This window comes from Molothrus aeneus, chromosome 2 (assembly GCF_037042795.1).
Source record: "Molothrus aeneus isolate 106 chromosome 2, BPBGC_Maene_1.0, whole genome shotgun sequence".
Taxonomy (NCBI): domain Eukaryota; kingdom Metazoa; phylum Chordata; class Aves; order Passeriformes; family Icteridae; genus Molothrus; species Molothrus aeneus.
Window position 1 is genome coordinate 116,749,792 of NC_089647.1, and position 15,465 is coordinate 116,765,256.

The 15,465-nt window shown below is 47.8% G+C and overlaps 1 protein-coding gene across 3 annotated transcripts in view; it reads left to right on the top strand.

The window, feature by feature from the left end:
- ITSN1 (intersectin 1) overlaps positions 1–15,465 on the top strand; it is a 118,880-nt gene that overhangs the window by 46,262 nt on the left and 57,153 nt on the right. For all 3 annotated transcript variants that reach the window (XM_066545585.1, XM_066545586.1, XM_066545587.1), the window contains 6 exons: positions 1,760–1,875; positions 3,489–3,751; positions 6,846–6,995; positions 7,820–7,960; positions 14,140–14,227; positions 14,392–14,531. In XM_066545585.1, the coding sequence (XP_066401682.1) occupies positions 1,760–1,875; positions 3,489–3,751; positions 6,846–6,995; positions 7,820–7,960; positions 14,140–14,227; positions 14,392–14,531 (898 nt within the window). The remainder of the gene's footprint in view (positions 1–1,759; positions 1,876–3,488; positions 3,752–6,845; positions 6,996–7,819; positions 7,961–14,139; positions 14,228–14,391; positions 14,532–15,465) is intronic.

Below are 15,465 nucleotides of genomic sequence, written 5' to 3' on the forward strand. Positions count from 1 at the left end.
TTCAGTCCCTTCATTCAGGTACCTGCCCATCCCTGGGAGTTCAGTCCCTTCATTCAGTCACTGCCCATCCCTTTGGAGTTCAGTCCCTTCATTCAGTCACTGCCCATCCCTGGGAGTTCAGTCCCTTCATTCAGTCACTGCCCATCCCTGGGAGTTCAGTCCCTTCATTCAGGTACCTGCCCATCCCTTTGGAGTTCAGTCCCTTCATTCAGTCACTGCCCATCCCTTTGGAGTTCAGTCCCTTCATTCAGTCACTGCTCATCCCTGGGAGTTCAGTCCCTTCATTCAGGTACCTGCCCATCCCTTTGGAGTTCAGTCCCTTCATTCAGTCACTGCCCATCCCTGGGAGTTCAGTCCCTTCATTCAGTCACTGCCCATCCCCTGGGAGTTCAGTCCCTTCATTCAGTCACTGCCCATCCCTGGGAGTTCAGTCCCTTCATTCAGTCACTGCCCATCCCTGGGAGTTCAGTCCCTTCATTCAGGTACCTGCCCATCCCTTTGGAGTTCAGTCCCTTCATTCAGTCACTGCCCATCCCTGGGAGTTCAGTCCCTTCATTCAGGTACCTGCCCATCCCTTTGGAGTTCAGTCCCTTCATTCAGTCACTGCCCATCCCTGGGAGTTCAGTCCCTTCATTCAGTCACTGCCCATCCCCTGGGAGTTCAGTCCCTTCATTCAGTCACTGCCCATCCCTTTGGAGTTCAGTCCCTTCATTCAGGTACCTGCCCATCCCTGGGAGTTCAGTCCCTTCATTCAGTCACTGCCCATCCCTGGGAGTTCAGTCCCTTCATTCAGGTACCTGCCCATCCCTTTGGAGTTCAGTCCCTTCATTCAGTCACTGCCCATCCCTTTGGAGTTCAGTCCCTTCATTCAGTCACTGCCCATCCCTTTGGAGTTCAGTCCCTTCATTCAGTCACTGCCCATCCCTGGGAGTTCAGTCCCTTCATTCAGTCACTGCCCATCCCTTTGGAGTCCCACTCCTGAGTTCTGTGTGTCATTTGGGATGGTTTTGGGAGTGTCAAGCACTGGAACTGAGCACTGAGCCCTCACCTTTTGCCCTGTGAGAGCAGGCTTTGGGTGGGTGTTGATGCTGGCACACCTTCCAGGCTGCTCAATCTAGATTTAAGTTCAGGCTTATACTCCTGCAGAGCAGTCAGAATGTATTGGAATTCCTGGATGAATTTGCACTGCACCCCATCCAGACCTCCTTGGGTACAGCTGGTTTGGGAGCAGTGGGGTCACTCATCACTTCTCCTGCTCCATTTCACTTCTTTGTGCAGAAATAGATGGGAAGAAAGTAACAGCAATGAAAATAAGTGTTTTTATACTGGGTTCTTCAGGTGTCCTTCTAAAGAGTCCCAATTTTTTTGTATTCCACCTGGGATCTTGCTTTTAGCTTGACTGTAGTGAGCTCTTCCTCTGTCTCTGCTGTTTTTGCTGTAGTTTAAGTCAGCATTTTCCCAAACCCAGACTGGCTGGGCAAAAATCTCCCCCCAAGTGAGAGATTCTGGGGACAGGGTTGAACCCATCTGGAAGCAGAATTTGGGACTGGGGTTCTCAGCTCACCTGTGAGCTGCTTGGGTCCTGGACAATCCTGTTCTCCTCAGGCAATGCCTGAGTGAGACCCTCTGGGCAGCACTGAACGAACACTGAGTGCCATGAAACGTTACAGCATTGCATTTAATTTGATCTCAACATTAAATAGTAAATAATTTGGGTAGCCTGGCTTCTGTTAACCCCCAGTTCCTGTTTCCTTGGCAGAAGAGTCCGCTCTGGCAGTGGCATTTCTGCTGCCAGCTCAGTGTCTGTAGACCAAAGGTTACCAGAAGAACCAGCACTGGAGGAAGAACAGCAGCAACTGGAAAAGAAATTGCCAGGTGAGCAAGGCAAAGCAGGGATATTTAATGTGCTGTTCTCAGAGGGGTTTCCCATCAGGTCACAGCCTGGGAGGAAACATGGGCTGACTGAGAAATGTCTTTCCAGAGCAATTTGGGACAGGTCAGAGGCACAACCAAGACATTGCAGGGTCCAGCTCATTCCTGTGCCTGATCCTTGGGCTTGGTGGCACTGGAGATGGGAAGAGCCTTCAGGCTCCTCATCTCCTGCACTCCCCACACAGGCAGCCCTGGCACAGGATTGCAAGGAGGAATTCCTGCTGCCTTCACCCTCTGCCTGAGGTGGAGCAAAGCTTGGCTGAGCTGCTCTGTGGAAGATCCAGTATTCCCACAGAGAGCTGTTTCCTTGGAGTCTGTGAAACAGTGTGGGGCTTTATACAGATTGCAGCAGTTCCAGGAAAAGAAGGAAAGGAAGAGGGAATTGGCAGCTGGAAAGGGGCACAGACTAAAAAGACAAGAACTGAGCTGGTTCTTGTTGGGCTGATGTGTCCAGCTGTGCACACTGGGAAGGCAATGTGGGCTCTCCCTGGCCTTGCATCCCAAAAATGTCCATGCTGGCCACACAAGGGACAGAAACCTGCACTTTGGGCTGTGGGAATGGCACAGAGGGTGTGAAAAGGAGCAGAAAGTGAAGGGAAGGAACCATTTGGATGGAGGTGCTGAGGAGTGAGGAGGAGGAAGGACGGTCCCTGGGACTGCAGAGGGATGTCAGGGAAGCTGTGCTGGAATTGAGGCCACTCTTTAGGACAGGAGATGGGGAGGATGTGGATCTGCAGGAATCCAGACTTCCTGGACTCAGCTGCCCGAGAACCTAAACCATTTCTTTTCCTGACATTAATGGGTAATCTAATGAGAAAAGCAACTTTAAGTAAGTTCTGGTCATTTGCATAATGGCCTTTTGATGATGTCAGCAGCTGAATTCTTTGCTCTAATGGAAGTGTTGGCTCTTGGACTGCTGCTATTATCCCATGTACAGAGGAATTCCAGATCCATGTCCTCATGGAGGATCAGCTGGAGAATGGTTTGTCTAAATTATCCCCACTTGCTGAGCTTTGTGGAGAAAGCTGGAGGCCTGAGGAACTAAAGCAGGCACTAAAATTTCTGGGGTGTTAAAGGCAAGGAATGAGGAATGTGAATGGGAATTCCTTCCTTGGTTTGCTGAGGATGTGATTTGAGGGGATCAGCAATGTCAGTCTTTCACAGTTCTATTTCTCCAAGGTACCTGGTCTTATTTGCAAGGCCATCCTTTGACACTTTATTTTAGCTGCATTTCTCTCTCAGCAATGTCTGTCCTATTCCATGGCATTTCTGAGTTGGCATTTCTAAGTCAGCACTTCTTGTCTCAGGGTTTGCATACAGGTGCACCCTGTGTGAGCCTTCTGTGAGGCTTTGAGAATTCTCTACAAATCCATTTCCCACACTAAGCCCAGGCTGGCCTGTGGAGCCGTTATCCCTAGTGGGGAGGTGCAGGGCTATCCCTGCTGAAGGTGGATTCCCTCTGCTGGGAATTCCTTTGGATCTCTGCAGTGGTGTATTTGTTCCCAAGCCAGTGGCAGAGTTTAACTGTCCTTTTCCCCACATTTCCACGCACAAAGTGACATTTGAGGACAAGAAGAGGGAGAACTTTGAGCGGGGTAACCTGGAGCTGGAGAAGCGGCGGCAGGCCCTGCTGGAGCAGCAGCGCAAGGAGCAGGAGAGGCTGGCCCAGCTGGAGAGGGCCGAGCAGGAGAGGAAGGAGCGCGAGCGGCAGGAGCAGGAGCGCAAGCGGCAGCTGGAGCTGGAGAAGCAGCTGGAGAAACAGCGCGAGCTGGAGAGGCAGCGCGAGGAGGAGAGGAGGAAGGAGATCGAGAGGAGAGAGGTGAGCCAGGGCAGCACAGCAGGGGCTGGGCCCTCTGCAGTCTTGGCTTCTTATCTGCCCAAGGTCGGGATGAAATGTGTGTAGTAGGAGTGTTGGGGGTAGCATGGATGGGATGGATGGAGATGAGAGATCCCTGCAGCCAGGGCTGGAACTTGGGGTTTATTGCAAAGGGCCTGGGGGCAGGGCCCTGCTGGAGCTGCCAGACACAGCTCAGAGCAGGCCTGAGAGAAGAGAGGGGAGAGAGGATGAGAGGGGAAGAGAGTAAAAAGGGTAAGAGGGTGAGGTTCCCATTCCAATACCATAAATCTTCTTCTATGTTGAATATTCTGATTCTCACTAACCAATCTAGTACAAGATACAAATCCTATAGCATTTCCATACAGCCTATAAGAATCATTACATTTCCACACTGTGTTACATTTTAAACCCTACAAACTCCTCTTTGGGCCCCTCTGCCAAGCTGCAGGGTCTGCTCTGGCCCCTGGAGCTGTCTGCAAGCAGAGGGTGTTGTTCCATCAAAAGGGGATCACCTTCAGTGGCCACACCATTGTTTTCCAGTTGTTCAGTGAGTGAGGGATCTCAAAGCTTGCTTTCATTTCAATCTCACTTATAGTTTCTATATTCTCACAATCTTTTACCAGACAATCATATTTATAAGGTTTTCCTGTTTCATCTTCCCCAACAAATGTGAGACAGTTTCTTGTTGGGACTTCTTGGATTTTGTGTTGCTGAAGTGACTCCTGAGGTATTAAAGAGTCTTTTTTCCCAGCCCCACAACCAAGGAAGAAGTCGAGATTCTTGGGCTCTGCTTTTCAAGGTTGTTTATTTTCTCTTATCCATCACATTCCTTCTCTGACCTGCTGAGGTCTGTCCAGCAGGTTGGGTTGAGGCACACTGACCACCCTCGGGGCGGTGTTAGCTTTTATACCAAGAACTACATGTGCTTCATTTACAATCATTTTCCAATACCTATCACCTGTGTCAGACAGTCTGTCTCTACTCCAATCCAGAAGTGCCACCATCCCAGCAGAAGATGGAGGACAAGAAGAAGAAGGACAGGACACGCCCAGATTCCTCCATCTTGCCTCCTGAACCCCCATTCTAAATCCCAAAAATTCTACTTTTTCACCCTGTGACAAATTCCCTATCATTCTATTCCAACTCTCATGGCTTGTAACTCCTCACACAAAGCTGGGAATTGTTTCCATGGGTTAAAATCCAAGGCACAGGTGGTTTTGACTCTGTGCCAAGGTCTCTGAGCCCCCTGCCAGGGTGTTGAGTCCTCCAGGGCAGCCAGAGGAATGTCCTGGGTTCCAACAGGGACTCAGATGTTGATCAGTTCTTATCTCTGTCACACTCTCACAAACCCTGAGTTCTGCAGCACTTCACTCCAACAAACTAAACATGGAGCCCTGTCTCTCTCTACAAGGCCTTTTAAGGCCTGTAAAAATAATAATAATAAACTGTCCAATTAAGAAATGACACCTCAATTATTTTCACTTTTAACCCAATATCCAACCACCCATGGCCTGCAATGGGGACTTTTTTATCCAATGACACAAAACCACCCAAACCCATGGAGAAGAAGAAGAAGAAGAAGGAGCAGCCTCCACCCTAAACCCTCCATCTTGCTTTCTCTCTATTCCTGTATTCTAAACCCTTAAACTCTGAGTTTCCCACCCTGTGATATCACACACTTCCATTCAAACTCCACCCCCACAATCCCAGTTCTGCCATTCCATTCTGGAAGCTTCTCCAGGCCCTCAGGTCAGTGCAGTGTTCTCTTGGGGGTCAGTGCCTGGCAGCACAGAAAGTCTGGAATCATCAGCATCCAGGGTTCCAACAGTGCCCCAGCTTGGGAGCATCCAGATGAGCGCTGGGCACTTGGTGTGTTGCTGCCAGGATGGGGAGCAAACTTTTACAGCAGGAACTAAAATTTCTGGGGTGTTAAAGGCAAGGGAGGGGCAGTTTTTGTTTCATTTGTCCTGTGAAATGAATGGATGAGACATTGACATCTAGGACAACATGCTCCTGACCTCTCACTTCTTTAAAAATAACTTTTTATTGTTATATTTGATGTTAAGAGGTGTATGAATGAATGAAGAAAAGCTTATGGCATTCATGATTTTCTAGGGCTGAGTTCATTTCACAGAGTTCCAGAATGGTTTGGGTCGGAAGGAACCTTAAATATCCTCCAGTTCCAACCCTCTGCCATGGGCAGGGATTACATCCACCAGACCAGGTAGCACCATCCAACCTGGCCTTTAGTTTGTTAAAGGAAACACACCCTGGTTAACCCAAAAATCTCCCCTTTTCTCCCATTGCCAAACCTTGATAGGTTCAGCACAGAAACACTTGGCTGTTCTTTGCAAAGCTGCAGAGGGTCTGATGGCAGAGGTTGGAAAGAGATTTGAATCTGTCCTGGTACTAAACAACTGTTAAATCAGCAAACTGGATCTTGGAAAACAGAGGGGGTTTCTGTTCAGTCACCTCTGTGATGCCTCAGGTTTAGCTTTTATATCTTCAGATTCTGAGCTGCTTTAGTGTGTTGGTCTGAGCTTTATATTATGGGATAGTGAGCAGGGAGACAAAACAATTCCTGCTCCAGCTGGGCACCAAGGACAAATGACCCAAATCTCAGCCCCAGAGCACAAACCCCGTGGGCTGGAGAGAGAAAAACAAGCAGGGTGGGACTGCAGGGGCTAAAGCTGGAATGGGACAATGAACTGCAAGGTGCAAATGGAGCAGAACTGATCCCAGGGACAGACCCCGTGCCCGGCCGTGCATTTTGGGGCCATTTTGGTTCATCTTGGGTGCAGCCCTGGCTGGGCTCTGGTGCTGCCCAAGGTGCATCCATGGAGGAGATGCTTTGAATCAATCCCTGCTTTATTCTGTGACTCTGTCTGGTCTTTGGTCTAGGTCAGCCTTCCCAAGGCATCCCCTGCTGTACAATTTGTGTGTGCAGAGCCCAGAGCAGCCCAGTTTGTACCAACACTCTGAGTGAATATCAGAATAGGAACACCCCAAATTCCAGCTGTTGGTGTTTGACCCTGCAGGCTGCCAAACTTACAGCTGTTGGTGTTTGACCCTGCAGGCTGCCAAACGGGAGCTGGAGAGGCAGAGGCAGCTGGAGTGGGAGCGCAACCGGCGGCAGGAGCTGCTGAACCAGAGGAACAAGGAGCAGGAGGACATCGTGGTGCTCAAGGCCAAGAAGAAAACCCTGGAGTTCGAGCTGGAAGCTCTGGTGAGTGATGGTGGAGCAGCAGCTCAAACACACAAGTGTCAGCACATTTCACAGAGAAAAGCAAGGCACACTTCTTCCCAGGAATGTTTCTGGGTTTCACATTCTCTGAACCTCAGAGAAAGGAAAAACAATTCTTATCTCATTTGCTGTGCCTGTGTTTGTGCCAAAGTAAAATGCAATATGAAAGTTATTTACCCAAAATAATAATAGTTTGTTTCCTTGGTCTGTCAGGGCCAGGTGTGTGTGTGTGTCAGGACTGTCACTGACAGTCACAAAATGCTGGGCAGTTGTGCAGTTGAGTGCTTGGCACATTCAGTTTAGATGTAATGTGATATAGTGTAATATAATATAAAATAATATAGTATAATAAAGCAATTAATTAACATTCTAATAAGATGGAGTCAGCTGCACCATTCTCTCCCCTCATTGGGGCTGCCCTGCAAATTCCAACACAAGCACACCCTGGTGGTGACTGCCCTGGCTCTGCTTGTTTTCTATGTTTTCTAGAATTTCCACCACTGATATTTCTCTTAGTGTCACTTGAGGTGTTTTTATTATCCCAATTGTGATCCCAGAAAATGTCACTACTCAGGAGAAAAGGCCACATTTTGTCTGGGGAGAACCTTAAAGCTTTTTCCTGAAAAAATAAAAATTTTTTCAACTATCCTGTAAATTTTCCTGTCTCATCTGTAGAGGACAGGCTAAAGATGTAAATGAGTTTTAAGAAAGGAGTTTTTAAAAGAAGTTTTTAAATCCAGACTTGCATGACCAAACGTTTTGGTAAAAAAAAATTGTTATATAGATGTTCTTCTTTTCTTTTAAAGAATGATAAAAGAAACCAGTTGGAGGGGAAGCTTCAGGACATCAGGTGTCGGCTGTCGACCCAAAGACAAGAAATTGAAAGTACAAATAAATCCAGAGAACTCAGAATTGCAGAAATCACCCATTTGCAGCAGCAGCTACAGGTGAGAAAATGTCCTCTATTTTTATTCTTAGCCTTGCATTTTGACCTCCTCAAAAACATCAATATCCTGAGCAAACTTGGAAGGAGCTGTTCCTCACACTTAAGGATAATTTGTCATTCCTGTAAATGAATGTCCTTCAGAGGTGCCTAGGAACTGCTTCCTCCACCTGCAGGTGTGTCTGGGCTTATCCCTCCCTTCATCCTCCTGGGCTCCTGCTTTGGCTGCAGGTGGTTCTGGGGGCAGGAGAAGGAAATTGTCCTGTGGAAATTTTGCAGAGCTGACTGCAGTGAAGGGGCTTCCTGATGGTTCTTTTTAATCATAAAAAATAATGAACTTTGGAAATGGAAGCTCACAGTGAAATCAGGGAGTTGTTGGTCTAAGCCTGGCATTTGTCTTTCTTACTGAAATTACTGAAATTACTGAAATTACTGAAATTCTGTCACATGAGAGCTGCAGCCTTTAGTGAAAGAATATCCAGTGTAGTTTGTAAGGGTTTTCCAGCGGGCTGTAGTATTTGATTCAGGAAATTTTCTCTTCACTAAATACTGCACAGGGCTTGAAATGAATTCTTGGCTGGTCATGGGGGCTCTCAGGGTGTTTGTTCCACTACAAAGAATCTCAGACCTAGGGAGCTGAGGTGTAAAACCTGGCTGAAAACCTAATCCTGCTATTCTATTATAAAAATTAGTGATTAAGTTAAAAAGTAATTAGTTATTAAGTTAAAAATAAAATTAATTACATATAATTTCTTAATTAAATAATTTTTCCTTAGAAAACCTTATAAAGATAAATACAAAACCATTTTATAGCTTATTAATAAAATACTATAAAACTCACAACTTATAAAACTGTAATGTAAGTAAAAAATAATAAACATCTAAATCCAAACACAAAATACCATCTCAAACACTTTCAATCCCAACCCTAACAAAACAAACAAACAAAAAAACCCAAACCAACATTTAGTGGTGCCTTGTGTCAGGATCAAACTCACAATCTTCAGATTATTAGCCTGGTTTTTTGAGGATGTGTGCTTTTTATAAAAATTTAATCAATTTAAATGTATTTAAATTTAAATATTATAATAATACTTTATAAATAATTAACATTTTTATTATAAAAATTATAATTTTTATCCCAGCTTCAGCCCTGCTTTCCCTGGCAGTTGTTCTGGTGGGTTTTGGGCTGTGAGGTGCTTTGGCAGCAGTAGCTGTGGCTGTGCTGATGCCTGCTCCCCTCCCATTGATCTCCACCACTGACATTTCCCTTTGTGTCACTTGGGGTGTTTTTATTATCCCAGTTGTGATCTCAGAAAATGTCACTACTGAGGAGAAAAAGCCACAGTTTGTCTGGGGAGAGCCTTAAAGCTTTTTCCTGAAAACGAAATATTTTCTCAAATATCCTTTAAACTTTCCTATCTCATCTGTAGAGGAGAGACAAAGATGTAAATGGGTTTTAAAAAAGTGGATTTTCATCCTCTCAACTCTCAAAAAGGTTCTAAAGTCAATGTTGTCATTATCTTTGCAGTGTGATGTATCTTCATTGGAAGCAGTTCAGTTAATACATCTGACACTTGCTGTGGGGAGATGAGTTCATTCAGAGGAGTAATTACCCTTCAGCCTATTAATTACTGCCAAGATGCAGTTTCATGGAACCTGTGGGAGAAGTGGTGTCCCAGTTAGTGCTGAGGATGAGGATGTGTGCCATTCTCAGGCTCTGTGCTGCCTGCAGGGCTCTCAGCAGGTCCTGCTCCCCAGGCCCCTGGGCGATGCTGGAAACACCTCTGTGCTGCAGGCATTCTTTACCTCCTTGCTGAACACTTTGGCTCCCAGGTGATTTGAAGAGAAATTTCCCTTGTCCAAGAGGCAGGAGCTGGGTTTTGATTTCCCATCCATGTGGGACATGGCTCAACTCTTGGCCATTTCTTGTTGCACGAGTTTCCAGAGTTTGTGGTGCTGTTCATTTCTTTCATCTGTTTCTTCAGAATGTGGAATCCATGTGGTGGGTGTTCTTGGCTAGATGCTCATTCCATGCTTGTCTGGGCTTTCAGGAAACAGGACTTGACCTTCAGGGTGCCTTGGCATTCTCTGTCCTTACACACTTCCCAAACTATTCAGTGCATTGAGTAATCTGGGATCTTTGGAAGTGTTCTGGCCTTTACAAACAAAGCAGCTGATGTTGTGATCACATTCCACCCTCAAATGCTCTCCTGTGGTGCTTTTTGTACTTGGAGAAGGAGAATTTCTGTTTCATATTGTCCATTCTGCTGCTTGGTTGATCCTGCAGCCTTCTCAGAGCCACAGAAACCCAGAGGGGTTGGGTTTGGAAGGGACCTTAAAGCTCATGCACCCTGCCACGGGCAGGGAACCTCCCACCAGAGCAAGGCTATAGATTGTGTATGTTGGTGCTTCCCATTTGCTCCAGGCAGACAGCAGTCCCAGGATGGCAGTCATGGAATGTCCTGAGGGAAGGGACCCCAGGGATCCCCCAGTGCCAGCCCTGCCCTGCCCAGAGCCCAGCAAGCCCAGCCTGGGCATCCCTGGCAGCGCTGGCCAAAGGCTCCTGGAGCTGTGGCAGCCTCGGGGCCGTGCCCATTCCCTGGGCAGCCTGGGCAGTGCCAGCACCCTCTGGGCAAGGACCTTGCCCTGCTCTGCAGCCTGAGCTGGCCTGGCCCAGCCCCAGGCGCTCCCTGGTGCTGTCCCTGTCCCAGAGCAGAGCTCGGAGCTGTCCCTGCGCTGCCCCTCGGGAGGAGCTGCAGCCCCGGGGAGCTCTGAGCTCAGGCTGCTCCAGCCTGGGCTGCCCAGGCCACCTCGGGGGCCCCTCCTGACCCTTGCCCAGCCTCGTGTCCCTCCTCTGCACACTGTCCAACAGCTTCTGATCTTTCATTGACACACCCAGCACTGTCCCCAGCACTGGGGGTGAGGCTGCCCCAGGGCAGGGCAGGGTTGGAGTGCTCAGCATTTGGGATGTCCCTGGGGGGCTGGGAGGGCTCTGTTGCTGTCAGGCCCTGCAGCTGGGAGGGACACAGCTGCTCATAATCTGATCTGTAGCTTATCTGAATTCTGCTGCTTGTGAATTCCTAAGGTCCTTGGCTGCTGTGTGCTGTCTCAGGGTATTTTCTGGAACATCAGGAGCTCACAGGAGGCTGCAGTTGTTGCATAATGCTCAGAGCTGAGCTGGGCACTGCAGGGCCCATCAGGGTCTGGCAGGAGGAAAGTGGGACAGCCCAAAGCCATGGCAGTGCAGTCAGTTCTGGCTTTAACCAAAATCAAAACTTTTTATGGAATTGTGGGATCACAGAATGCTTTGTGTTGGGATGGACTTTAAAGCCCACCCAGGGCCACCCCTGCCATGGCAGGGACACCTCCCACTGTCCCAGGCTGCTCCAGCCCCAGTGTCCAGCCTGGCCTGGGCACTGCCAGGGATGGGGAGCCCACGACACCCCTGGGGCTCACTCTGGTGTTCAGGGATCAGGGGACGTTTGTTCTTAGCATTGAGTGATGTCACTTGCAACCCTCCATGACAAATTGAAGCTGTCAGCTGCTTGATTCCTCAAAAGCCTGCAGTTCCAGAGACCTGCTCAGAGAAGTTCCAGGGTTTGTGGGAAGGATGGGGCATTGATACTCAGGTGCTGTTTCACCTCGTGCTGCTGAAGGTGTTTTGACAACTCAAGCTGGGAGGTCCAGGCTTCAGAAAAGTGTGTGAGGTGGCACTTGATGCTCTGGAAAGGGCCAGGGCTCTACAGGAAATACATTTATAGCATCCTCCTGTGGCTGTGTTCACAGGGGTCCCAGGACAAGGGAAGAGATGAGCATTGACTCCGTGTTTCAGAAGGCTGATTTATTATTTTATGATAGATATTGTATTAAAAGAAAATGATATATTAAAACTATACTAAAAATAGAAGAAAGGATTTCATGGAAAGGAAAGGAAAGGAAAGGGGAAAGGAAAGGAAAGGGGAAAGGAAAGGAAAGGGGAAAGGAAAGGAAAGGGGAAAGGAAAGGAAAGGGGAAAGGAAAGGAAAGGGGAAAGGAAAGGAAAGGAAAGGGGAAAGGAAAGGAAAGGAAAGGAAAGGAAAGGAAAGGGGAAAGGAAAGGAAAGGGGAAAGGAAAGGAAAGGAAAGGAAAGGAAAGGAAAGGAAAGGAAAGGAAAGGAAAGGAAAGGAAAGGAAAGGAAAGGAAAGGAAAGGAAAGGAAAGGAAAGGAAAGGAAAGGAAAGGAAAGGAAAGGAAAGGAAAGGAAAGGAAAGGAAAGGAAAGGAAAGGGGAAAGGAAAGGAAAGGGGAAAGGAAAGGAAAGGAAAGGAAAGGGGAAAGGAAAGGGGAAAGGAAAGGAAAGGAAAGGAAAGGAAAGGAAAGGAAAGGAAAGGAAAGGAAAGGAAAGGAAAGGAAAGGAAAGGAAAGGAAAGGAAAGGAAAAGGAAAGGAAAGGAAAATCTTGTGAATGACCAGAGAGTCCGAGACAGCTGGGCTGTGATTGGCCATTGATTGAAAACAACCACATGAGACCAATCCCAGATGCACCTGTTGCATTCCACAGCAGCAGATAACCATTGTTTTTCTTTTCCTCTGAGGCTTCTCAGGAGAAAAAATCCTAGCTAAGGATTTTTTATAAAATATGTCCATAACATCCTCCAAAGGGAGAGGATCTCCTGCAGGGACCCCTGTGACACACAGCCCTGTGTTACACACACATCTCCTGCAGGGACCCCTGTCACACACAGCCCTGTGTTACACACACATCTCCTGCAGGGACCCCTGTGACACACAGGGCTGTGTTATACACACATCTCCTGCAGGGACCCCTGTCACACACAGCCCTGTGTTACACACACATCTCCTGCAGGGACCCCTGTCACACACAGCCCTGTGTCACACACACATCTCCTGCAGGGACCCCTGTCACACACAGCCCTTTGTCACACACACATCTCCTGCAGGGACCCCTGTCACACACAGCCCTGTGTTACACACACATCTCCTGCAGGGACCCCTGTGACACACAGGGCTGTGTTATACACACACATCTCCTGCAGGGACCCCTGTGACACACAGGGCTGTGTTATACACACACATCTCCTGCAGGGACCCCTGTGACACACAGGGCTGTGTTATACACACACATCTCCTGCAGGGACCCCTGTGACACACAGGGCTGTGTTATACACACACATCTCCTGCAGGGACCCCTGTGACACACAGGGCTGTGTTATACACACACATCTCCTGCAGGGACCCCTGTGACACACAGGGCTGTGTTATACACACACATCTCCTGCAGGGACCCCTGTGACACACAGCCCTGTGTTACACACACATCTCCTGCAGGGACCCCTGTCACACAGCACTTCACAACCTCCCAGCCACATGCTGAGTTTGAGATCAGAGCCCTCTGCCAAGAGTTCAGCGTGGAGAGGTCAAGGACTCAAGGACTGTCATCCCACAGGGCTTGTGTTTCATGGCTTTTGGCCAGAATATTTTCCTTTAAAAGGAAAGTCTGTATTTTCTCTTCCTGTAAATGTTTGTCTTTCTATTCCTGACCTAAGTTACTAATCATTAACACCGTTGTTAATATTATTAATTAACTATTAGTGGAGGGGACAGCCAGGGCAGGCTCAGCTTGGACAGCAGCAGCAATTTGCCCATGGAAAGGGAGCTCAGGCCTTGGCAGGGGCTGCCCAGGGAGCTTTGCAGTGCCCAGCCCTGCAGGTGTCCCCTGCAGGTGGCACTGAGTGCTCTGGGCTGGGGACAAGGTGCCCATGGGGCACAGCTGGCACTGCATGGGCTGGCAGGGCTGGGCCAGCCTCAGGGATTTGGGGATTCTGTGTTTCATTTATTAAAATCAGAATTAAACATTTTGTAAGTGCCTGTTTGAACATTTCCTCAAATTTAGCCTTGTCTCCCTGCCCTCAGTTTTGGGTAATTCCAGGCCTGGTTCAATATTCAGTGAGATTCAGATCAATTCCATGACTGGCAGAGAATGTCTGGGCTCTCTGGGGGTGTCACACAGGCAGTGCTTGGACAAGATCATAACACAAAGGAGGGACACAAGCAATAACACATCGTTCACCGAGGGAAAAAGCAGAAATGAAGATGAGAGGTGTGCTGTGCTGGCTGCAGTTTGCCTCTCTCACCTTTGTGCCTGGTTCTGTTTTGTTTTCCCTGCCCCTGTCTGTGCTCCAGGAGTCCCAGCAGATGCTGGGCAGGCTGATTCCAGAGAAGCAGCTGCTCAATGACCAGCTCAAGCAGGTCCAGCAGAACAGTTTGCACAGTGAGTAGATCTTGGGGCAGGCCTGAGCTGGGCCAGGGCACATTCCCTCTCTGGGCTGTGCCCTGGAATTGCTCTTTGTGTGTTGCAAGGTGCAGATGGGGAGATGTTGCTTTCTGTGACCTAAGCAGAAGAAAATACTGACTTGACCATGTGTTCCAACCCAGGGGATTCCCTGCTCACCATCAAAAGAGCCTTGGAAGCCAAGGAACTGGCACGGCAGCAGCTCCGGGAGCAGCTGGATGAGGTGGAGAAAGAAACCAGATCTAAACTGCAGGAAATTGATATTTTCAATAATCAGCTGAAGGTAACCCAGGCCTCCTGAAGCCTTTCTGAATGTCCAGTTAATTCTTTTCTAACCTGACTGTGGGGAGGAAAAATGAAATGAAATTATTAAGAATGTCCAGTTTGGGGAGCATTCTCAACCTGTCTGTTGAGGATTTGATTTGATTTTTATTTTATTTAACAAAATGCTGCTCAGCTTCCAAACTCAGGGTTTGACTCAATTTAATCTGCAGAGTCTCTTCAGGAGGAGATTTGAGCCCTGATTCCAAGTGTATGATTGCCAAAATGAAATCAGCAATTTCTGTGCTTTTCATCCAGGAAGGGCAGGACAAGGTCAGCACATCTGCTGGAATCAGGAGTTCAAATTGAAATCTTGAATAAAAGAGACTTGATTTTCTGCTGCCACCCAGAATTGTTATCTGCTGTCTGTGTGCTCCTGCTTGTCCCTGAGTGTAGCTGCCTGTGGTTTGTGGTTTCATGCTTTATTGCTCAGTCTTTGTTAAAACTGTGATTTTTTTTTTGTGTATTTCTGCACTGGCAATGTCAGGGTTCTGCAGAGAGAAGTTGGAAATCAGTCTGTAGTTACAAACTTTTAATAGCATTCATTTTTTCATAAAATATTCCAATGTTCCAGTACTTTATCTGCTGATTCCACTGGTGGGTTCTCCTGAAAGCTGACCAAAAATGCTCAATTTCCTGCAAGGTGCTCCAAATTGTATTGCAAGTATCCAGCAGGAAAATCACTGTGACAGAGACATTAATGGAGTTGTTATGGAAGTTGATCAACTGGGATTAAACCAAACAATTTAAGATGGAAGGTGGGGGTTGAATTTAAGCAAGAAATAGCTTGTTTCAATTGGAGTTATTAATAATTATAGGAAAAATTAAAAGTCAGGCCCTGTTTTAAGACTCATTTGAAGATGACTCTGCCAGTCTGAGACAAGGAGGATGGAAGG